This window comes from Elephas maximus, chromosome 10 (assembly GCF_024166365.1).
Source record: "Elephas maximus indicus isolate mEleMax1 chromosome 10, mEleMax1 primary haplotype, whole genome shotgun sequence".
In the NCBI taxonomy this organism is placed as follows: Eukaryota; Metazoa; Chordata; class Mammalia; order Proboscidea; family Elephantidae; genus Elephas; species Elephas maximus.
In genome coordinates, this window is record NC_064828.1 from 86,047,192 (window position 1) to 86,071,710 (window position 24,519).

The 24,519-nt window shown below is 41.4% G+C and overlaps 2 protein-coding genes across 8 annotated transcripts in view; one reads left to right on the forward strand and one right to left on the reverse strand.

Moving 5' to 3' along the window:
* The window catches only part of PAPLN (papilin, proteoglycan like sulfated glycoprotein), a 37,165-nt gene extending 33,138 nt beyond the window's left edge, over nucleotides 1-4,027 (forward strand). The window contains exon 28 of the mRNA XM_049898790.1: nucleotides 1,340-4,027. Coding sequence (XP_049754747.1) covers nucleotides 1,340-1,509 — 170 coding nt within the window. The 3' untranslated portion in view covers nucleotides 1,510-4,027. The remainder of the gene's footprint in view (nucleotides 1-1,339) is intronic.
* A 1,596-nt stretch (nucleotides 4,028-5,623) lies between these two features.
* The window catches only part of NUMB (NUMB endocytic adaptor protein), a 190,858-nt gene continuing 171,962 nt past the window's right edge, over nucleotides 5,624-24,519 (reverse strand). For 3 of the 7 annotated variants that reach the window (XM_049899408.1, XM_049899410.1, XM_049899407.1), the window contains 7 exons: nucleotides 19,081-19,155; nucleotides 15,950-16,090; nucleotides 13,842-14,046; nucleotides 12,692-12,985; nucleotides 11,011-11,160; nucleotides 8,748-8,894; nucleotides 5,624-7,678 (listed from right to left, as the gene is read on the reverse strand). In XM_049899408.1, the coding sequence (XP_049755365.1) occupies nucleotides 6,963-7,678; nucleotides 8,748-8,894; nucleotides 11,011-11,160; nucleotides 12,692-12,985; nucleotides 13,842-14,046; nucleotides 15,950-16,090; nucleotides 19,081-19,155 (1,728 nt within the window). In that variant the 3' untranslated portion in view covers nucleotides 5,624-6,962. The remainder of the gene's footprint in view (nucleotides 7,679-8,747; nucleotides 8,895-11,010; nucleotides 11,161-12,691; nucleotides 12,986-13,841; nucleotides 14,047-15,949; nucleotides 16,091-19,080; nucleotides 19,156-24,519) is intronic. The other 4 variants (XM_049899411.1, XM_049899409.1, XM_049899413.1 and 1 more) reach the window with 2 other exon arrangements.

Consider the following 24,519-nt stretch of genomic DNA (forward strand, 5'->3'; position numbering starts at 1 on the left):
CCCAAGTCACCCAGCTGGTTAAGTGGCAGAGCCAGGTTTAGGCGCAGACAGTCTGGCTCTTGAGCTGCTGGTCTAACCACTGTGATGATCACCTGCTAACTGTCTGGCCCTATGAGAGGCCCAGACTCTGCAACAGCTAAGACAGCTGATAACAGTTACTGACATTTTTAAACAATATACATAAATGGCTTGCTATTTAAGTAAATGTAAATAGTACTAATTATTCTTCGTCTTCTTGTTATACTGAGCAACCAAGCCTTTCTAAGGTCATTCATTGGTTAGGTATAGTCCTTCAGTTGTGTCGTGGGAGGGAGCAATGGGAGAGAGGATGAAGATAAAGCCTCCCTAACTCCATGAGGTCCGATTTCAGGGAAGGTGCAGCTGGCCTAAACTAAGCCAAGTCCTTAAGAGCCAGAAAGAAAAAGGAAATAAAATAGATAAGGCCACTTCAGTCCTAAGATGAAGCAGCAGAGACAGCTCAAACAGGGATTTGGAAGATACGGAAGCTCCTAGAAGATGGCAGGTGAATTCAGAGGGGAGGCTCAAGGGCAGTGTTCCCAGTACAGCATAATGGCTGTGGTTGAGGCTCTTTTCCTAACACCTTGCTGAATACTTAACTGCCTTCTCTGGGGGAAGTAGAAAAACTGGGAAGACAGGAAGCCAAGTGACTAACGTAAGCTGGGGATATAGAAGGCACAAAGCTTGTGGGGCTGGAAGGGAGAACACAGGCCAGCTCTTGCCAACACAAAGTTTTTTTTTTTACTTTGTAATTTCATCCCTCTCATCCTCCTAATCCCAAAGCCAAGGCCATTGTCATTGAGCTCCTCAGGGGTAGGATAGGGAGTTAGCGTCAAGAGATAGCTAATCATCTAGTTAACAAATATTTGGGGGGTCTCCTGTGGGCTGTGCACGGGGCTGAGGCTGCAAAAAGAATAACAGGGGAGGGGAGCACTGCATGTTAAAGTGAGGCCAGCAAGCTGGTAGAAACTAATCCCTGGTAGTTCTATAAACCAAACCCATTGCCTTCAATTCAGTTCCGAGTCACAGTGACCCTATAGGACAATGCAGAACTGCCCCATAGGGTTTCCAAGGAGTGGCTGGTGGATTTGAACTGCCAACCCTTTTGGTTAGCAGCCTGAGCTTTTAACAGCTGTGCCACCAGGACTCTGGTAGTTGTACAGACAGGTGTTAAAAGGTTACAGATTTAATGTACCTTTTTGAACCTAGCAGTTACAATGCTCCTTTCCTTTTAAGGAAATGCAGTGGTAGGTGAGGAAATTCTCCTGTGCTTCCCCACACACTGTGCTTCCCCACTACTCTCTCCCTTGTTGTTTTGCAGCACCGGCTGCCCAGCCGAGGGACCCTGGCAGGGAGTGCATCGACCAGCCTGAGCTGGCCAACTGTGATTTGATCCTGCAGGCCCAGCTCTGTGGCAATGAATATTACTCCAGCTTCTGCTGTGCCAGCTGTTCCCGTGTCCAGCCTCACGCTCAGCCCATCTGGCAGTAGGGATGATGGCTCCGAGGGCCAGCCTCAAAACAATTCACAGTACTGGGAAACGGGGAAGATAAACTCTTGGCCTCCTCTCTGATTGACAATGGATTTTTGGAGACGCTGCCCTTTCAAAAACTCACCAAGAGTCTAGCCTTGACAGTAACAACAGCCTTCCCTGTGGTCTTGCAGCAGTGCTTGCATCTCGGACATAACCTCAGGCTGCTGCTGACGGTAGAAGAGGAATCTATTTGGATAAAGACCATCTTTATTTACAACTTTCTCTACAAGTTCTGTCACGCAGGATCAACCCACTGTTTTACAGCAAGCTGTTAGGGATCGCACTTGAATTAAAGATGAGTGGGAGGTATGTACTGTACTGTTAGTTGCTGTCAGGTTGGGGCTGACTCATGGCTCCCTCCCATGCATCTCAGGAGGCGGCGCTGCCCAGTCCTGTGCCATCTCCACGATCAGCGGTATGTTGGAGTCCATCCTTGTGGCTATTGTGTCAATCCCTTTCACTCAGGATTTCCCTCGTTTTTGCTGACCTCCCACTTTACCAAACATGATGTCATTTTCTAGCGATTGATCTTTCTGATGATGTGTCCAAAGTATGCATGCCAAAGTCTGGCCATCCTCACTTCTAAGGAGCATTCTGTTGTACTTCTTCTAAGATTCATTTGTTTGTTTTTTTGGCAGTCCACGGTGTATTCAATGTTCTTTGCTAACACCACAGTTTGAACGCATCAATTTTTTCATTGTCCAGCTTTCGCATGCATTTGAGGCGACTGAAGAGACCATGTCAAGTGCCCCTTACTCATCAAAGTAGCTCTGCTTTTTAGAACTTTAAAGAGGTCTTTTGCCACAGATTACTCAATGCAATAAGTCATTTGATTTCATGACTGGTGCTTCCACGGACACTGATTGTTGTTCCAAGTAAAATGAAGTCATTGACTTCAATTTTTTTCTCCACTCCCGCTGTGAGGATTTTTGTTTTCATGTTTAGTTGTAATCCATACTGAAGGTTGTAGTCTTTTGACTTTCTTCAGTAAGTGCTTCAAGCTGTCTTCATTTTTGGTAAGCAAGGTTGTGTCATCTGCATATTGCAGGTTGCTAAATGAGTCATCCTCCAATCCTGATGCCACATTCTTCGTACAGCCCAGCTTCACAGATTTCTTCAGCTTACAGATTGAATAACTAAGGTAACCATATACCTTTTCAGTTTTGAAACCTTTGTTCTGTTTGAATGACCGCCTCTTGATCCATGTACTGGTTCCGTATGAGCACACTTAAGTGTTCTGGAGTTCCCATTCTTTGTAAGGTTATTTATATTTATCAACACAGTTGAATGTCTTTATATAGTCAATAAAACACAGGTAAACATCCTTCTGGTATTCTCTGCTTTCAGGCAGGATCCATCTAACACCCAAAATGATATCCCTCATTTCATATCCGCTTCTGAATCCGGTGTGAACGCCTAATAGTTCCCCATAGATGTATGGCTGCAGTAATTTTTTTATTATCTTCAGCAAAATTTTGCTAGCATGTGATATTAATGAATATCGTTCAATAATTTCAGCAGTCTGTTTCATTGCCTTTCTTTTGGAATGGACACAAATATGGATCTCATCCAGTCAGTTGGCCAGGTAGCTGTCTTCCAAATTTCTTGTCATAGACAAGTGAGCGCTTCCAGCATCTTAACTGGTATTCTGTCAGTTCCTGGAGCCTTGTGTTTTGCCTATGCCTTCAGTGCAGCTTGAGGGTCTTCCTTCAGTACCAGCGGTTCTTGGTTATATGCTATCTCTTGCAAGGTTGAATATCAACCAATTCTTTTTGATACAGTGACTGTGTATTCCTTCTATCTTTTTGATAAATCTTAGGTCATTCAATTTTTTTGTCCACAGAATCCTCCAGTAATGCAACTTGAGGCTTGACTTTTCAGTTCTTTCAGCTTGAGAAATGTCCACTGTGTTCTTCCCTTTTTGGTTTTCTAACTCCAGGTCCACATTTCGTCATAATACTTTTACCTTGTCTTCTCAAGCTGACCTTTGAAATCTTCTGTTTGCCTTTTTTACTTCATTTCTTCCATTTGCTCTAGATACCCTGTGCTTAAGAGCAAATTTCGGTCTCTTCTGATATCCATTTTGGCCTCTTCCTTCTTTCCTGTCTTTGTAATAACCTTTTGATTTCTTCATGTATGTCTTCCCATAACTCTTCTGGTCCTTGGTGTTCAGTGTGTCAAGTCTATTCTTGAGATGGTCTTTAAATTCAGGTGGGATGTATTCAAGGTCACAGTGTGGCTCTTATAGCTTTGATTTTCTTCAGCTTCACTTTGAACTTGCACATGAGCGATTAACTGATGGTCTGTTCCACAGTTGGCCCCTGGCTTTGTATTAACTGATGATTGTATCTGTTTCCACAGATATAACAGATTTGATTCCTGTGTAACCCATCCGGTGTAGTCCACATGTATAATCATTGATTATGTGATTGTTGTTGAAAAAAAGTATTTCCAATGAATAAATTGCCGGTCATAAGGGGGACACCAACTCCTGCTGTGTCAGGGCAGTATTCTTTGACCTCAGATAAAAAGATTTAGTTCCAGCAAACAGTGGGCCATTGTTCTAGTCACTCTCACTCTTCTAGGTAGTAGTGCAGCAACAAGCTTTAAATCCTCTCTGTGCATAGGTTAACTGTATGATGTTTGTAAAAGCTCTCAGCAAAGTGGAATACAATGTAAGGTTTCAGTATAGGAATTTGTGATGAAAGAAGAGCAGTTGGCACTACTATCTGAGCACGAACAAAGTGGAAAGGCTCCTTCCTGTCGTCAGGAAGCTGGACTCTGAAGCCCTCCTTCTGAGGCTGACATGCAGAGCCTGGCTGTGGGGGGATCATCTCAAACCTATAGAGTGCTGATGGGCCTGCTCTGTACAGGGACCAGCAAGGAGCCTCCTCCTCAAGCAGGAATCTGTGGAACAAAATGTTTGCTGCCACATAAAAATGAGCATGTTATTAAAAATAGCCAGGAGGAGATGCCAACGGGAAGACGACAATTAGATAACAGGGAAATTGTTTCAGAAATGGTTTGAGTTGAGGGAAGTCATTCTTTGCCTCTTACAACCTCCAATTCCTCACTGCTTAAACGAGAGGTATGCACTCAATGAGCTTCCAAGTCCCTGTCCACTTTAACCTTCTACAAGTCCTCCAGAGGACGGGCTGGGCCTAGCAATAGAGGTTATTCTTGTACCCAGGAAAACAGGCATTACAGGGACTAAAGCTCCGAAAGGTGACTTTATTACCAACACACTGGCTGGAAAAGAGACAAACTGCATCATAAACTGCATCATGGGTGAGTGATACTTTTTGGTCTGCCTCTCATTTAACAAGAGAAACGTGGGTCAGGGGCAGAGGTATTTTTTCCATTTAAAAAAACATTGAGAATCACTCCTTTCATCATTTATCATGCTTGGTTTTGCGACAGAAATTGGAAAATAAGGGTTACTTTCTTGGACTCCCCAGTTTCTTCATCTGAACCAGAATTTAGCCTACTGGCGAACATACTTCAGAAGGTAAGATTAAATTTAGCTTACTCTTTGCAGCGAGCTAAGGTTAGAGATGAGAATAAAACTCTAGACCAATGGTTCTCAACCTTCTTGCGTAGGGAGCTTATAAAAAAACAACCCGGGGTTCCAACCCCAACTAGAGATTTTGGTTTAACAGACCTGGGTTGTGGGCTGGGCATTACTATTGTAAAAGTTCTCCAGGGAATTCCAGTGTGTAGCCAAAGCTGAGGATCACTGTTCCAGGCCTGGGCTCCCAAACTGTAAAGTGCATGTGAATCACCTGGGGACCTTGTTAAGATTCTGAGTCAGGAGGTCTGGGTGGGGTGCAAGAGTCTGCCTTTCTAACAAGCTCCAGGTGATGTTCGTGCAGCAAGAGTCTGACTTAGGGATATATACAGGCTCACTCAGCCCAAAGTATGAATGAAAATATGAATTTTAAGGGTATATTAGTTCCAATGAAAGATTTTCTAGCTGCCACTAGAGATCAGCAAAGGAGAGAGAGAGAGAAGACCAATAAGAACACATTTGCTGATAAAGAAAAGGGGAAAGAACAGCTCTTCATGGGCAAATCTTCTACCACGAACATTTATTTTTGTTAAAGCAGATTATAAATCTCATCAGTACAAATATATATAACTTACATTTGATTGTAAGGCCAACGTTTAAAAGTAAAAATGAGATGGGATCTCATGTTGTTACCAGAGGTCAAGTGGCTGCAACTGGCAATGGGATTTTTTGCTAACCAAAACCGGGGGAAAACACACAAAGCAAGTAAAAACCAGAATCCCCATCCCCACAAAACTCAGGGAAACAATTTAATGGACAAAACAAAACCCATCAAACTAAGACCAACGTAACGACCTGACACAGTAACCTGCGTTCCCTTCTGTGGATATGATTATGTAACTGTCATATTAGTGTTAAAAAAACGTAAAGGATTAACATAAGGAAATTACATATTCTCTATAGAGCATATTTAGATTCCATTAAAATAATGACATTAGAATTTTTTAAGTTTAAAACCAGGACAATACTGCTCTTTCATTTTCTTTATTTAAAACTACGACCTAGTGACTGTATTGGTCATAAGCATGATTGTTGCTGCAATGTGCTACTTACAATGAACGATACTGAAGATACTGAACAAACTAGGGACCCCCTCTGCCACCTTCAGCCTTTCTTTTTTTTTACTTCAGTAGGCATCAATGATAAATCAATCTTATGTACAATTTCTTACAGCTAACCCTTTTACCTTTGGCAAGATTACTTACAACTCATACAACTTTTTAATGTTGAACTATTTAAAATAGTCTAAGTGCATAAAAATAAAGATTTTGGCTTTTTTGATATATATAATATTTATTCTCTTACTCAAAATGGAAGCTCAACTTTATCTCCAAAATATAGCTCTGCTGGGCAGCTGCTGACATGCCCTCCCGGGAATCCTGGCCACACAGCCTGCCCCTCTCTTACCCGGCCTGAGCATAAGCCAGTCTGTTCTTGATCTCTAAGACAGGCCAGTACTGAGGAGGCAGGTGAATGGCCTGAAAAACAAAGGGAGATCGTTTTGCTTCCTGTTGTATTTTATATTCCAGTAAATGTGCTTTGAATACAGATTCCTGTTTAGATACTTCTGCCTCTCTGTTTCCAGAGACTTGTAAGGAGATGATGGAGGACAAAGGGCAACATTCCTTGACTTATTTAGCCTAACTGCAAGGCAGCTCTTCTCTAGAAATGGGTTTCCCCACTTCTTTCAAAATCACCCCTTGCTGTACTCTGTGCCTGGACTTGTCCTGGGGACCTTTGGGATTACTGAAAAGTACTGATCAGGAAGACAGAGTCCCCTTTGTGCCTTTGACCTCCACCCTTGCCTAAGTACAAACAAGATGCATACGCCATAGGGACAGCTTAAAGTTCAATTTCAAATGTCTTCTGTAAGTCACTGGAGAAAGGGTTGGTGGGGGATGGGTTAGTACGCTGCTTGGACTTGCTCTCTAATGCAGCCCACTGCACTTCGAAAGGATCCACAGGGCAGGTGCCTGCAGGAACCTCTGTGTGCTTGTCTCCTGAGGCCAACCTGCCATCGTCTACGCCATTGAAAGCTGCAGAACCGTTGAGGTGCTGAGCAGAAGGCTTAAAGAAGGGACTGGCGGTAGTGCTGCTTGTCTCATACTGAGGGAATGTCTGCTGTTTGACCAGGCTGGGTGACTGATGGGGATGGGCAGCCTGAGGATGGCCTGCAGTGCCAAACACGTTGGCCACCATCTGGGAGGGAGTGATGCCCACCACAGGCACATTAGGGGCTGGATAGGGCATCCCGTTGGCCACAGGATAGGACTGGGTGGGGACAAAGGCTGGCTGCAGGGGTGGAACCACACCGACTGGCACAGGCTGAGAGGTGAGGAATGCATTCCCTTGGAAAGGCGATGCTGGCTGGGAGATGGCAGTGGGTGGAGGAGGCTGGAGAACTGGCTGCAGAGGGGCAGCTGAAGCCTGGGGCTGCTGAACCCGGACGTTCTTGGACACTTCTTCTAACCAGCGGTCAGCCTCAGAGGGAGTGCGTCTGTGACCAGCGTGGAAGAGACCTGGAGAGGCAGCACCCGAAGATTGACCCCACTCGGTCCCTGTAACCAACAAGATGAAAAGTGACAAAAGAATCAGGCATTAGGAGCTTCTTTCCTTGCCTTATAACCTTGATTATTTGAATGATTCTAAGACGCAGAACAAGTCTGCCTAATAGACATTTTGTGCTTTTGGTAGGTGGGAAGAAAGTCTCTGTTACCAGCTGAGGAGGTTTCCTGGAGAGACAGAGAGAACCTGTCAGACATGCTGCTGTCTCAGAAAGCCAGGGACGTTGAGGAGCTGTTTAGATGTGGCTCAAACATATTGAACCAAGGCAGCTGTCTGGCATTGGAAGATTTCTCCATTGCCAGGGCTCATGTACAGCTCAGAAATGAGCCTGCATGGGTGCTAAAGGCCTGAGGTGATTCCCTTCTACTCTATTAGGGCAAAAGGAAAATAACCAGTGACCTCATGCTGTACCCTGCTGGCCCCTGCCTGGTTTCCAGACACATACTGTCTTTCTTGTGAACTGCCTTTACTACTATTTTTAAAATTTTAGGTTTTATGGTTAATAAACGTTCACTATAGAAAAACTCATTCACTGCCATCGAGTCAATTCCAACTCATAGCGATGCTATAGGACAGAGTAGAACTGCCCCATAGAGTTTCCAAGGAGCGCCTGGTGGTTTCGAACTGCCGACATCTTGGTTAGCAGTCGTAGCACTTAACCACTACACCACCAGGGTTTCCATAGAAAAACTAGAAAAGCAAAGACAGTGCCAAAGACTCACTTTTTTGTAGGCCTGCCATTGCAGGAGTCAGGGTTCACCCTTCCCACAGGCATGTCCACAAATCACCAAATCCAGTGACGGACTCTAGGGGCAGGGCCAAGGAATCTATTTTATAAAAGCTCCAGGGTGGTTCTGTTCTGTAGACCTAGTTAAGAACCACCAATCTAACTTCTTTTGTCCCTTTCCGTCACCATTGTTTCTTAATAGCAGTTTACTCCAGGAGGGAACATCCGTTTCCTAAAGAAATTCCTTCTTGATTCCTACTCAGGTAAATGGGTGATTTTAAAACCACGTCATGTATCTGATCCCAGAGTCCTCACCACATCTGTGGCCACCTTACCCGAACGTATGGCTGCAATTGCCTTGTTAGCAGCGTCAGGGGCATGGGCCCAAGGGTTGGTTTCACGCACAGGCATTGCTACAGGTGCCAGAGCAGTATGGGCTGGCTTAGCAGCAAGCACATGGAAGGCAGGGTCAGTGCCATTAGCTACAATGGGAGCAGACAACATCGATGGAGTTAGTTCATGCAGGGTGTGTACCAGTGACCCCTTGGAGCTGGGTCAGTCAGGCCAATGTGCAATACTGGTGTAACAGATAAACATAAGACAGAAAAATTGGTGTTGGGATAACCATGCCATCTTGCAATGGATACATACACATTTCAGCAAAGATAGAGGTTGTCATTAAACTCGCTACACTGATAAAGTCAAATGACTATTCTTGGAAGACATGTGCACGAAGGAGAGGAAACGAAGCCTACCAAAACACTATTTCAAATCTACTTGAAGAGAGTTGCTGTGTCTTAAAAGCAGCAAAGATCTAACTATTCTAGATGTGGTTTAGCCTTAGGTATGATGAAATAGATCAAATTGTGCCAACAGTAATAACAATGGGTAAAATATAGTAACAAAGTACTATGCTAATAGTACTTTAAATGCATCATTTTATTAATTCTCTCAAAAACCCCATGAGATAGGAATTATCCTCATAGATGAAGAATCAAATTTGGTATATTTTAATTTGCTTAAAGAATCAATTTCATCTTTTTTCCTCCTCAGATTATAATGTTCATAATATCTCAAAGTACCTACTATTCTTTCCTTATCTCACTTTATTAAAATCCCCTTGCTCTTTTTACACCAGATATCTAGTCAGTCAGTTTCTACTCCTTAGCCCCAGGTCTCTATCACAATTTAGTATGGCGCAGACAAGGAGGCACCGTCCCCACCCTACACTGTAATCATTCCCTCTTTGGGTCTGGGCAACCATGCTTATGGTCTTGGTGTTACCCAGGGCCTGTTTTTAAAAGCCTATCTCACCCACAGACTGGGAGCTCCTTAAAGGCATGGAAAGGACTATGTTCTATTCAATTTAGTACAATCAGTGCCTAGTAAACAGGCACAGAGTCAGTAAAATGTTAACAGTATCACATTGAGAAAAAGACCTGGGTATAAATCCTGCCTGTGCAACTTTGGGCAAATTACTTAATTTCCCTGAACCTCATTTTTTGTATCTGTAATGCCTACTTCAAGGGATTATTGTAGAGATTAAATGAGATAATACACTAGTCCTTACCACACGTGGCAGGCATCAATTGCTAAGTGCTCAATAAGTTGTATCTTCTTCTAACTGGTGCTATAAATGTCTATTTAAAACATGGGACTCCCTGGAGGAAATGCATGTAGTAGCTTCCTCCAACAGGAGCGGGGTACTGTCTCCACAGCACAACTTGAGTGCCCTGGTTCTTTCTCTGAGCTTTTTCCCAAAAGAAATGGAGCTCAAATTCTAAAGGAAGACTAATTTAAAAGCCTATAATTTAAGTTATATAAACTCTTTGCTGATCTCTAAGTCAATACAAACTATTAACTCACAGTATCTTTGCAAACAACTTTTAGTAACTTCAATGCCACAAAGGCAAACTTAAGGACACTAGCTGTAGATGATGAAATGAACTAAAGAGCCAAAGAGGTGCCTTTTCTTTAGGCCTAGTCTCTTACGGCTGGGCACAGACTAGGCAAGCCCAGGGTTTCTCTGTGCTGTTGACATTTTGGGCTGGATAATTCTTTGTTGGGGAGGGGCAGACTATCCTGTGCATTGTAGGATATTTAGCGTTATTCCTGGCCTCTTTACCCAACTAGATGGCCATAGCATCCCTCCCAAGTTGTGACACCCGAGAATGTTCCCAGATCATGCCTGTTAGGAGCAAAATTGCCCCCGGTTGAGAACCACTGTCCGAGAGAAGACTTGACATTAGAACCAATTCTGACGACTGCTGCTTCTGGAAAGCTGGCTGGATAATGCTGACCCTTAACTGACAAGTGGCAGATAAAGTGGGGGGATGCAACTACAGAAGCTCCTCACAGAATGGGATGAAGAAAGGTATGTACATGCAAAATGAGGGATGCTGACATCTTAGGAAGCAAGAAGGGGAGCAAAGCACAAAGACACTGTCAGACAAAAATGAGCAAGTGTGTCAAACAGGGAAAATTAATGGATCTGACCAGTTCTTGGGGAAGCTCAGGATGCCAACTTAAAGTTAGTGAGCAGTTAAATAAAAGTACTAGTTTCAAAGAGAGCAGCTAGTAGGTCAAGAGGGCACAAACCTTGAAAGGTAGGAGACTGTGGTGCCACCACTGTCACTGGCTTGGTCATTGGGGCGGATGAGAAGGGATCCTCAGAGGGTGTGCTGAAGGCATTGGTGATCTGCGAACACAGGGAACTGATGCTCTCTGCTTCCCCTTCTACCTCTGGCACTGCAGGCAAAGAGACATGGGCTCCAGACAGGAAAACTGAATACTCCCAGATATTTAACAATATGACACCAAATCTCTTATTTGTGGAAGAAAGTGTATTAACTCCCAGGTGATATAAGCAGCTTTAGAAAATTTACGAATCATAATTTTCACTGGCTTTTCAGATGGGAAAGTATAAAATGTCAACAATTCATGTACTAGGGTATAATTTTCCTCCCTTGCAAATTCCCAAATTTCTTTATTTCCTCTCCTCTGTGACACCGTTGAGAGCTTGGTGTTCTCTTTTTGTGCTAGATGTTCAGCTGGATAGATCTTTCTAGAAGACATCTGCAACCCGTGTGCCTTCTAATCAATTCCTAAGGCTGTGGCCTAAGTTCTGAAGCCATTTAGTGATTCTTTCAGAAAAATGGGTCAAAGAAAGGGGTACCAGTGGGTGTTCAGTGCTTTTCTCTGTAATAAACTCTCCCAACACCATCGCTCTCAATTTTCTCCAAGGTTGCTAGCACCAAATATATGAACTGTGATAACACGATAAAATGAATTGAGGTCTGGTACTCTAGAGACTGTTCTTAATACTGACTCTGGGATAATTCTGTCTCACTGAGGAAGCTAATTATGCATGCTGAATCTTTGTTTGCTCATCTGTAAAAAGAGATTAGTAGTTTTTGCTCCTCATCTGCCCCAGAGGTACCTGAAGTGTCTGGAGTTTCAGCTTTTATAGAAATTGAAAGCTAGAAAGACCTGCAGTAATCCTGTAGTCCAACTTTTCTTTAGGCCTAGTTTCATTTGTCAAAAACACTTTACTCTCCTGAAACAGTGCTTCCTCGTATTCTGTCATAGCAATGGCTCAACATATCTCAGAGGGAAGTAAAATAGGGCCCAATAAAAGCACCGACCAGATCTGACACTTTAGCTCTGATCTTATGATGAGGATAGAGCTACCAGGGCTGGCTCCGCTGTACAGAAGCCACACAAAGACCTGTGTGGCAGTTCTGAAAGGTAATGAATATGTGTGAGCAAGCCCACTGTCTCTCATGAACAACAGATCTAATATTTACACAAGAGTCCCGTTTAGAGTTTCCTCACTATGGAGCCAACTAGTCACAAGGACAATGGGCACTTATCCATTTCTTTTGGTACATCTGAGAGTAATGCTATTTAACTGTATGTGTTTCTAAAGCCTCTTTAATTAATTCCCTGCTGGGTCCCAAGTGGAAGAATAAGAACAGAAACTTGAGACTCTTGATGTTTGGAAGCTGGTTGGCCGAGAGGTAGTATACTTACATCAGGGCAAACCACAGACCTTGAAGCTCAGGCTAGAAATTCTCTTCATGGCTCTGTCACCGATTTGTCGAAGAGAAATGAATGATTTTCACAGTCCCTCCATGGAATTTAGCTTTCTCTTACTGGGAAATGACACAAGATACAACCACCAACCGCCCTCAGGGAGAGAGGAGTGGATAGTCTGACAGAAGCAATGAAAATGCTTCACTGCTAGAGCACCCAGCGAGTCAGGTGGACGCTGCATTACCTGCATTTTTGATGGGGAAATCAGTCTTCCTTTGCATAGTGGAAGGCAACTCATTGATGCGCAGGGACAGCTGGCGTTTAAAGGGTGACATCTTCTGGCTAAGAGCAGGAAATCCTCGGAAAGAGCCTTGGCGGGCAAGCTGTTCAATCGGCGCATGCCGGCGTGGGATGGCATGAGGATTGTTCATCTCCAGAGAGGCAGTGGCATCCGAGGTGGGAGAGGTGGGAGAGGATGGGGATGAGGCAGTGTTGCCAGGGGCCACTGATGAGCCACCAACTGCCTTATCTGTTTCAGCTCAAGAAAATCAAGATAACGAGGACCTTAGCAATGTCTTCAAATAATTTCTTCATATAATTTGAGCTTACATAGCTGAGGAACTCAAAAACCCTCCTATGTCCTTTTATCCATCTCCTTCCCAATGTCTCTAAAAGATAGGTTAGAGGCCCTCCCAATTAGTTTAAAAAATATACTGAACCCAACTTCAGACAACAGACTCCTGAGTAACTTGGATGCTTGTACAGGCATTTCTGCTATGGTGCCATGTGTACCTGAAAAAACTCACATTCTGCAATGTTACACACTAAAACTAGCAGCTATGGTAGAAGAATTAGGGGCCCACCTCTCAAAATCTATGGACTTTTGCAACTAAAGCACTGAAAAACAATAATAAAAATAGTAGCACCGTTAAATCTCAATCTGCATTTGCACCCAATGTGACAGTTGGTAGATTCTTTTCAGCCCTAAACTTTTTTCAAGGCAGAAGAAAGGAGATGCATTACAGAGCATAGATGCATCTGAAAATTAAATTCTGCAGCTCAGAATTAAACATCTGTTCCAGGCTGTAGAAAGTACCAATTTTGTTTTTAAACACAGGGGAAAATGTCTTCGCAGCTTCTTTAACTACATGCTCAGCTTCCTCAGATAGCTTAACATAATGGAAAACACAAACATTTTTGAATCTACTGAACTAGGCACTCTAAAGGAAGGCACTTTGGTAAGACTACCGGCTTTGTTCTTAAGATAGATCTTCATAAACTGTTAAGGCTTTCTCTCGGATTATGAGAAAGTTTGCTCCTGATAGCTTCAAAATATTAACTTGCTGGGGAAATCTGCATTAAATAAACACACATTATAGTAGAACAAATTGTACCTTTCTTGGCATCTTGGATTTGTTTCATGATTTCCTCTCTTTCTGCTTGTTCAGTGGCTGTTGCGACGCGGAATGATCCCTCTCTTGTAAAAGTGGTCCGACTAGCATCAAAAGTAGCAGTCACCCCACATTCCTTCTCCCGCTTCTGCTTACGTTCTAAACAGGCTGCAAAAGCACAGCCTACTGCATGGCTCAATCTTTCTCCCTGTATATGGCAGAAGGTTTACAAACTTTTTTAGAATTACAGTACCAATCATTATGAGTTAGTGTGAAAAACAAGTCTGTTTTTGTACAAGGCGAAATAAAATGTTGGGACTCCAGCTTAAAATTACATTTTAATATATTAGGAAGCCAAATTAATGAAAATGAATAACGGTAATGCTTATGATGCCTTAATTATATGAACTGCTGCAGGCCCTGTATAAAGCGATCATCGGCAACCTGTGCTTTTGAGAGCAGCCGCTGACCTACCTCATCACGCAGGCGCCTTCTATCACGTTATCTCTGGCTACCAGCTTAGGAGACACTGTTCAAGGTTCTTAGCCCTGTCTTGATCTGCAAACCTCCATCTGCTCTTTACGGGGAATAGCAGGAATATTTACCAAGCACTTCTAAGAAACTGCTGAAAAGGCAGTGTAATTTTAGGAGTTTATTAAGTATACCATCCGAAAAGAAAATGTAACGTATATCTAGGAACCACTATCTACGGTAGTGGTTCTCAAAGAGTGATCTCCCAGCCAGCACTAAGAGATCACCTGGGAACTTATTATAAATGCAAATTCTCAAGTCCTACCTCAGACCACTGAACCAAAAACTCTGGGAGTGGGACCCAGCCATCAGTGTTTTAACAAGCCCTCCAGGTGATTCTGATACTGGAGAACTATCAGCCTAGGGGATGCAAACACCTCAAGAGCCATGACTTGACAAGAAAATGGTTTTAAAATTAGCGTAGGGAAATTTTTGAACTCTTTGGATTTTGAGCGTAGTGACAGCAAAATACACCAGCGTCTTTGGGGCTTTCTTAGGGTCTGAGACAGAAGAAGCACTCAGTCTCTAAGTACCTGCGTCAAACCAAGTAGGAACAGCTTTAACAATATCAACTACCATTTTTGGAGCAGTTATCATGGACCAGATCCTACACCAGGTGTATTTATGTTCACTATTTAATTCAGTCTTCACAATAATTACCTCCATTTTATAAAAGTAGATATGAAGACTGAGAAAATGTTAGTAAGTTGTCCCAAATCCAGCAGCTAATAAGAACCAGAGCCAGGAATGGAACCCAGATCGGACACCAGAGCCTCTACCACACTCTCGCAAAGCTTTAAAGGAAAACTTTGGTCAGTTTTAGAGCACCACCACTACCTCCCCTTCCAGGTTAAGCCTCAGCAATGGCTTTATTGAGCTGTACTCTTCATGAATGGATATTACTGCCTTGTTTTGTCTGGATGTATAAAAACCCCAGAAATTATTGCATACTCAATGCTGTAACTGTAAGTAAGATCATCATCCAAAAGACTTGTCTTTCATGTCAGAATGTTGGTAATTTACATGAAAGATGAAAATTACTCTTGATTTTTAAACAAAAAATTTTACCATGCAACAATTTCTAGCATAGTTCAATTTACCATACTTTAGTATTCTATTTTTTAATTAATTAAAAATACACTCTAACTCAATTCTTTCATTTGTAATAGAATCTCTCGGTAAATAAATTTATAAATACATTCCAAATATCATTATCTTCTACCCAGATGTATCAGCAAACAAAAACATTTAAGAATCCTGAACAGTTTCAACAACGAAAGCTTTTCAAATATAGGTTTAACAACCACTGTAACCAATGCACTTACACTTTTTTTTTAATGGCACAGCCTGACCTTGAATCTCAGCCAATTATCTTGCTTTGTGAATTGCAGGGTCACACAAAGAGTGTGTAAATTACTTGAATAAAAGGAGTGAAAGTAGGCTAGCTTAACTACTTCCGAGAGCAGCTGCAGCAGCATATACTTGATAAAAATGTAGTGGAAGCTGTTTGGCTGAGCCAACCTGGAAGGCGCTCCGCTAACTGATGACAGTCATAATGAAATGCATATTATTGGACTCACTGTGTCCTTGACAGCCATGAAGCAATGACAGATCCAGCGCCGAGTGGTGCCATCACGACATATATAAGAGAAGGCTCTATCAAAGTTCCTATCTGGGGCACAGAAAGAAACTTTTTCTATTGTCTGGTCAACTATGAGGTCCTAGAAAAAGGAAAGCACAAAAAAGGAGAGGGCTTATGAGCTTATTCAAGTTTATAATAAGAAACACAGGATGCTCACTCTACAGTAGAGACTGCCCGTGCCCGTTGTCTAATGCGGCCAGGCTATGGAGTGTACTAGATCTAAGGCCGGCAGTTTGAATACTGAGAATATGCCCTAGGAGGGATTCCCATAAGTACTTAGCCCAGATGCCTCCCTCCTTCACCTAATCTACTGCTCTAAAACACTTATTTGTTGATTCTAGTTTTAGAAGATCTCTCTTTTATGGTTGATTCCATGGTCAATTTAACGATGTACATAAATATATTTAATCCAATTTCCACATAACTCATATCTAATGATACCATTCCCAGGACTGTTCTATAGATTTTATTAACTTTCATTTTGAGTCTGATTTTCTTTTTATATACTTGGCTGAATGGTATAGTTTCCATGAAATGTTTTTAAAAATCTTAAGGCTCTAAGGCTCTTCATGTAATCTTTCCATGACCCAGAATCTCTATATGCTGAGGTATGGCTAAAAGTGCTAAAACAGTCAAACCAAAAGCATTACCTTAAGGCCCCTTTTGAGTAGGTCATGGTATTCCGGGATTCTGTGAAACCAGAGTCTCCCATATGGTGGTCCAAGCGGCTTGTGATTAGCTGCTAACCCAAAGGCTGGCGGTTTGAACCCACCCAGCAGCGCTAGAGAAGCAAGACCTGACAATCTACCTCCATAAAGATCGCAGCCAAGAAAACCTTACGGAGCAGTTCTACTCTGACGCGTGGGGTCCCCAGGAGTCTGAACTGACTCAAAAGCCACAGGTTTGATTTTTGTACAGTACAGCATGTCCTTAGGCTGTTATCGTCAGTAGTAGCTGAGCACTTAACCATTTGTGACGTTCAGGGACTCTGCCTTCAGGCTAAAAGTTGTGAAATGGGAAAACTGCCCAGTGTCACTTCCTTCTACCAAGTGTTGACTTCCCACTAGAATCTGTCTGCTTTGGGCTATTCTCCAGTGTCTTCAAATAATTGTTTTGTTTTGTCCTGAGTTTCTAGCTGTTTGCAGGAGGGTTGGCCCCCAATCGGAATTTACTCAATCATTACTGAAAGTGAAATTAAAAAAGAAAACTATTTTCCTTTTTTTCTTCTTATTAATATAAATTTAATTTTATGATCACTTCAATCACATTTTCCATTCTTTCAATTAATTTATCCGTTTTTCCGAGAAACTATCCAAGAGCTACCATACTTTTAAGGAAGAATGCTATCAGAACCAGGGTGTCTTAGTTTCTTAGTGCTGCTGTAACCAACATCACAAGTTGGTAGATTTAAAGAACCAACAGAAATTTATTTTCTCACAGTTCAGGAGGCTAGACGACCAAACTCAGGGCACTGGTTCTAGGGGAAGGCGCTGGGGAAATATCCATCAGCTTCTGTAATCTCAGCAATTCCCTGGTTTTCCATATGACACCTATTTTTTTCTCTATTTGTGCTTGTTTGTCTCTGTGCCTCATCTGTTTTTATACCTCAAAGTGATTAGGTTTGAGACATACCCTATACTGATATGACCTCATTAATATAACAAAGAAAAACCTATTCCCAAATGGGATTACATCCACAACACATATTAGGATTCCAATATGTATTTTTGGGGGACACAATTCAACCCATAACAGGTATGGAGATGGGACAGCAAACAATCTGACAGAGCTTCCTGTTCGTGGGGTAAGGTACTCAAATTTTGGCTTCTGTTCCATAGTAAATTTGTACAGAAGATCATGGCATGGTCTCATGACAATGATCATACCTTATTTTGTTAGTTCCTGCTTCTAGCTAAATATAAAGGTGGGAATATAGGTCCAAGGATGACAAGCCATCAATTACTATTATCATTCAATGTGGAAAGGACTAAACTAATGAATGCCAGTGCTATTACAGTAGCCACCAGGGGGCAATATCACTTTCCAATTATTGTACAAAACAAATACACAGCCTCCGAGGAAAACAAATTTCATTCAAAATAGTAATAAAAAATATATTTTCTTAAAAAGAAGCTAATTAAGATGATTGTAACTTACATTTCAGACAACTGCTTCTCTTGAACTTGAAAAAACAGAAACTTTAGATGGAAGGTCAAAAGGACTAAAATCCAGCTATATTAAATCACTTCAAATTTATCAGGCAAGTTACCCATCAAAGCTGCTCTTTATCTGCCAGACTTTTTACGCCTTCCAATGACATCTGGAAATTTTTTTTTGAAGTTTTTTTTTTGAAACATCACTTTCTTGTTAAAATTTTTCCTGACATTAGGTCTTCTGGAAAATTTAAATTAACGATTAAATGCACTTATCTACACGGGGTCATTATGAGTCAAGATCGACTCCACAACACCTAACAACAACAAACACCTTATGCTTTCTCTGTGTCTTTATCCTTATTTGGGCATTCAGGGTCACTTTCTCTCCAATGAAAAATGTTACCTATAATTTGAGAGATGTTGTATGGACTCTACGTAAATGTTAATTAAATGAGCCATTTACCAGTCCTTAAATTTTGACTTAAAGAGTGGTTTTCAGTTAAACAGTAGGTTAATTAGTTCAAATACCACTTTCTAAAATACAGTGCTTTATTAAGGAACAAGAAGAAATCTCAGAAGTGGGCAATCATCTGTTGCATCGAATTTGTGGGGGCAAAAATTTTTCTTAAATATGTAAAAACAAATATAGAACTCAGATCTTAACATTAAATGACAATGCTTATTACATGAAACATGCTGTTTCATGTAGAACAAATTGCTAAGAAAATTCTCTCCTATTTTTCATAAGGTAAATGAGTAACTAGTTTGCTTTCCTGAATGTTAAATAGTCTCTCAGAAGATTGTACTTTGGACAAAGTGGAAGGATGTAGAGTGACAACAGTTTAAGGCCATTATATCTGATCATGGGACAAAAAAATCTATGCAGACACATTTAAGCTTCTAAAAATCTTACCTTAGTTTTTTCATCCACAACTCTGAGTCCATCGGCTGACACCCACAGGACTGCTTTAACGGCTTTCTTTCCAGTCTTTTAAGAGAAACAAAAAAAGGGGTGGGGGGACACATACACATATTAAAAAAAAAAAAAGTCATCTCCCATAGAGGACATTGAATTCTGCCTTCCAAAGTCACAAGTACAGATGAAGTCCAAGTTCAGGAGGGGTGCCCAAAGCCAGATACTCAAACCAAACTGCAGAAACATTCAGGGAAAAACAAGCCAAAGCCATTATTTTAGAAACACAATGCAAAACAAGATAAAATTAAGTAAAAGGGATGGGACAGATGGAATCAAGACCAAGATACCACATTCCGCAAAGGGCAAAGAATTCATAACTAGATTCTTTACCCATTAAGAAAATCAAGAGTCAGATAAATATTATATACATAAGGAGTTACACCACAAGTAGCTTCTACCAGCATATTTGGAGCGGGAAATAATGCATAAGGCTAAATTGAGGTGTTGATCGTTCCACTATCCTCTGACCCTAATGTGTGTAAATGGACCTTTGGTCACCTGAAGTTTTCATGTTAAAAGCCCAAGGAGTCTTCATTATTCCATTAACAATCTTTAAAAACCATTATTTCTTTTCTCAAGATTAACAAAAAACTGGTCTGGCTTTTAATTTGGCACTAAATATGTGGAGACAATTTGGGGACCTACGAAGACTAAACAACTGTTGAAAAAAATATCTTTATCATACCATGACTTTTCTTTTCACTGGGTGAGGAAAGACTTCTTTTGGCACACAGGAGTCAAGTGAAAACAGTCTAGTGTATGATTTCTCCTGTGTTGGAGTGAAAATAGCAGTAGGAGTTTTTAACAGTAATTTAAAGGCTTCTTTTCTTAATTGCTCTGACAATACAAATGAAATAAAGGGAAAACAAAAGCTAAGAATAGGTATTAGAATATCATAAGAAGTACAGATCAAAAAGAATCTGGTACTAAAGGCTGAGGGCAACAGCTTCGAGAAGGGACAAGGAAGGAGAGCAGAACTGTCTACCATTCTCATCTATATGTCTCCAAGCTCAGCAATCCTCGACGTGAGAGGCACAGCCGTATTTAAACCAACTGTTGTGATCTACTCCGAGCTCCTCATCTCAAACCCCACCACACATTTGAGGAGTGCCTATAATATGCTATACAGTGGAACTACCTGAAGAGCTCAGTCCACTAAAAGGTAACACCCAGATAAAAAAGAAATACAGTAATAAGTGCTATAATAAACCTGAGAACAAAGCACAATGTCAGAAAGTAGGCATGGTCAAATCTATTTGTGAAATCAGGGAAGGTTATATACAAAGGAGATCAAATTGGGTCCTGAAATAATAATTCTAGCTGCCCTAGGTGGGGATAGGGAGGCAGTGAAGCAATAAAGGTTGTAGACATGCCAGGCAGAAGAAAACAGTGGTATAGGACAAGGAGCAAACAACACGGCAAATGTGGGGCCCTATAAATATTTCAGTATGGCTTGAGAGTAGGATGAGTATGCAAAATACAGTGGGAGACAGAGTATGAAAGAACTCTTCATGGAACACCTGTATGTCTGCTAAGGAATATAATCTTAATTCTTTGAGCAATTAAGGGCTACTGAAGGAATTAAAAAGATTTGCATTTTTAAGATATTACATTGGCAGCACAGCAGATGGGCTAGAAAGAAGCTGACAAGAGGCAGGATGATCATGAGATTGTAGGTGAGACAAAATGAAGGTTGAGCTCCCTTGGCTAAGATTTCACTTACGCTAAGTGAAATGCTAAGAGATAGGGGTAGAGATGAGAAGGTTTTAAGTGTAAGGGAGGAGTTGAAGACTCCTCTCTGGTGCCCAGCTTGGGTAACTGGGTAAAGAAGGCACCACCAAGTAAGATCGGGAACAGAGGAAGTACAAGCACAAGTTTGAGAGGGGAAGAACAGGATTTCAGCTTGAAATTTTTTTTTTTTTGCACTTCAGGTCAACGTTTACCCAGCAAATTTAGTCTTCCATTCAATAATCATACACAAATTGTTTCATGACATTGGTTGCAACCCCTGCAATGTGTCAGCACTCTCCCCATTTCCACCCTGGGTTCCCTGTTTTGTCCTGTTTCCCTGCCCCTCCCTGCCTTCGCACCTGTGCTTTTGGGCAAATGTTGCCCTTTTGGTCTCATATAGTTGATTGTTCTATGGAGCACATTCCTTATGGGTGTTACCGTTTATTTTACAGGTCAGTCTATCATTTGGCTGTAAGGCGGCCTCCGGTGGTGGCTTCAGTTCCAAATTTGAAGGGTGTCTTAGGGCAATCATCTTGGGGGTTCCTCCAGTCTCTATCAGACCAGTAAGTCTGATGTTTTTTTATGAATTTGAATTTTGTTCTGCATTTTTCACCCTTCCTAACTGGGACCTTCTATTGTGTTCCTGGTCAGAGAGGTTGGTAGTGGTAAAAAAATAAGCAAAGTTTGAGATGTCTATGCAACATCCAGGTGGAGATGTTCAAAAAGCAATTGGATATATCCATCTGAAGCTACAGTACTTTAGAGAACAAAGTTCTCCAGGAGACAGGCTAGAACACAAGTTTTAGACAGGAGAGATGTCCCTTCTTCTGAAATGGAGGAATGAATTTGAGGCTGAGAAGAAATGAAGACAGATTTGTAAAGGAGGGAATGGCAAGTTGAGGTTAACTCCTGAGAACCACAAATTTCTCTGTGAAGATGACAGTACCTGCTGGTGTCACGCTGGGGCTGTTCTAGCAAACTGGGACATGTAGTCACCCCACCAACTACATTAACTGCCCTTATTTAACCTACACTTACATAGCATTTAGTATTTTGCTAGAAGGTAAGTTCCATGAGGACAGGGTTTTTTCCACCTATATTATTCACTGCTGTATCCCTGGAGCTTAGATCAATGTCCGGCACAGAGTAGGAGTTCAAGTAATGTTTGTTGGAAGAACAAATTTGCTAAATTTCTGCTGTAGGAAATGGGAGAGAGAGCTGCCCAATGATACAAAGGACTGCCGAAAGTCCCTGAAAATCTCATGTAAGAAATTTAAATTTGCTATCACCAGTCCGCTCACTTGTTTAACTGCAGCCTGCAGTGTTCAGCACCTGGATGCAAGAAGAGAGACAACAGATAGGACGACTTAAAGGTTGTGGGTTTGAAGTTAGAAAAAATAAAGTTATTTTAGAATAGGATTGTTTTCCAGTTAATCTCCTTAGAACATTCAGAGAAATAATATACTATTTTCTTGGCCCGGTTATATTGCTATGGAAATATCCGTACTTTTCAAGTATGCTTTTACAGTAATTTTTATGGTGTTGTTCTGATCTTATCAGTGAGGCATTCTATTTGTTGTATTTCATGGTCTATGATCTCTCTAGAAAACATATAATATGAATTCTTCTTGCATCTGTTCATACATTTGGGTGCGATTCTTGTAACATCACTATCGTTTGCCACATTACAGCTAAGTCATTCAGATACTGAGATATTAACACTCAATAATGCCTATACCTGCAACTAAGCTCAGGCTTTCTCCTACAAATTCTTTGCAATGCTTCTGTACTATATGTAACTCCAGGATCTTAACTTTTGATCATATAAACTAAGATTTCTGAGCACTGTTTAGAAAAGACGTTAAAAGTCATAAAGAGACGATAAAAAGGTTTTTATTATTATAACGATGCTTTACATAAAACTAATTTACAGAACAAATTAGTTTCCCATTCGATAGTTTGTTTATAAAGTACTTCATGACCTTGGTTTCATTCCCCACAATATGAGAAGATAAAAGTTTTTACTTTTCTCTAAAATATTTATTTAAACCAGTACTCTAGAGCAGATCAGAGTTAGCTAACCAAAGACTGGAGAAAAAGATAACCCAGAGTAAGCATAGAATATAGAATTTATATACATCTTAGTGGCATAAAACCAAAAGCCAAACCAGTTGCCATCAAGTGGATTCTAGCTCATAGTGACCCTGCAGGACAGGGTAGAACTCCCCCATAGGGTTTCTAAGGGTGCAATCTTTTTATTTTTTAAAATTGTACTTTAGATAAAGGTTTACAGAGCAAGCTAGTTTCTCATTAAATAATTAATACATACTGTGACACTGGTTGCCAACCCTAGGACATGTCAATGCTCTCCCCGCTTCCTGGCCTTGGGTTGCCCATTACCAGCTTTTCTGTCCCCTCCTGCCTTCTCGTTCTTGCCCCCGGGCTGGTGTGCCCATTTAGTCTCGTTCTGGTTTATGGGCCTGTCTCATCTTTGGCTGAAGGGTGAACCTCAGGAGTGACTTCATTACTGAGCTATATAAGGGTGTCCAGGGTCAAGGCTGTAATCTTTGTGGAAGCAGACTGCCACATCTTTCTTCCACGGAGCAGCTAGTAAGATCAAACCACCGACCTTTTGGTTGGGTTAGCAATCTATGCTTTAACCACTGCACCACCAGGGCTCCTTCTTAGTGGCATATGCACCCTTCTTTCTTTCTTCTTTCTTCTTTTTACTTAAAGACTACATAATACTTCAGACATTAATAAAAATGTGGTAGTAGTAGGTAATGTGGATATAAGCCATTAAGAATTACTTCATTACCACTGTTCCAACACTTTCTATTTTAATAATACTTTCAAGGTTACAGGTACAATTCACACTGACTAATGTCAGTGCCATGAAAACAGTTTCACCATAAAGAGAAAATTGCTCATTGTATAAAGAAAGAAAACTCAAACCAAATCCATTGGCGTCAAGTCGATTCCGACTCATAGTGACCCTATTAGTATAGAGCAGAACTGCCCCATTGGGCTTCCAAGGCTATAAATCTTTATGGCAGCAGACTGCCACATCTTTCTCCATGGAGTGGTTGATGTGTTTGAGCTGCTGACCTTTAGGTTCTTAGCTGAGTGCTTCAACCACTGTGCCACTGGGGCTCATTCAAAGAAAGAAAAGTGGGGTCTAATATGGACAGAACTTCAGTGACTCAGAATTTAAACTGGTGAAATCTGAGTAGAAGGACTGCATGTTATAACTTTCAGGTAACAACTATACTTTGTAAATATCCAGCTTGTTTCTGTTGTTAGTTGCCATCAAATGGATTCCAACTTATGGTGACCCATGTGTGTAGAGCAGAACTGCTCCACAGTGTTTTAAAGGCTGTGACCTTTTGGAAGCAGACTGCCAGGCCTATCTTCCGAGGTGCCTCTCTAGGTGGGTTAGAACCGGAAACATTTCCACTACTAATTATGCTGTTTGCATGGCTCAGGGACTAAATATCCAGTTTAGAATTCTAAAATTAGCATCTCCATTAAATACCTTTGATTATGAGTAGGTGTAAAACAATACAGCAACTAAACAGGCTCTGACATTAGTGGTGGATCTATTACAAATTACTGAATCAGGAAACTTACACTGCAAATAAGAGA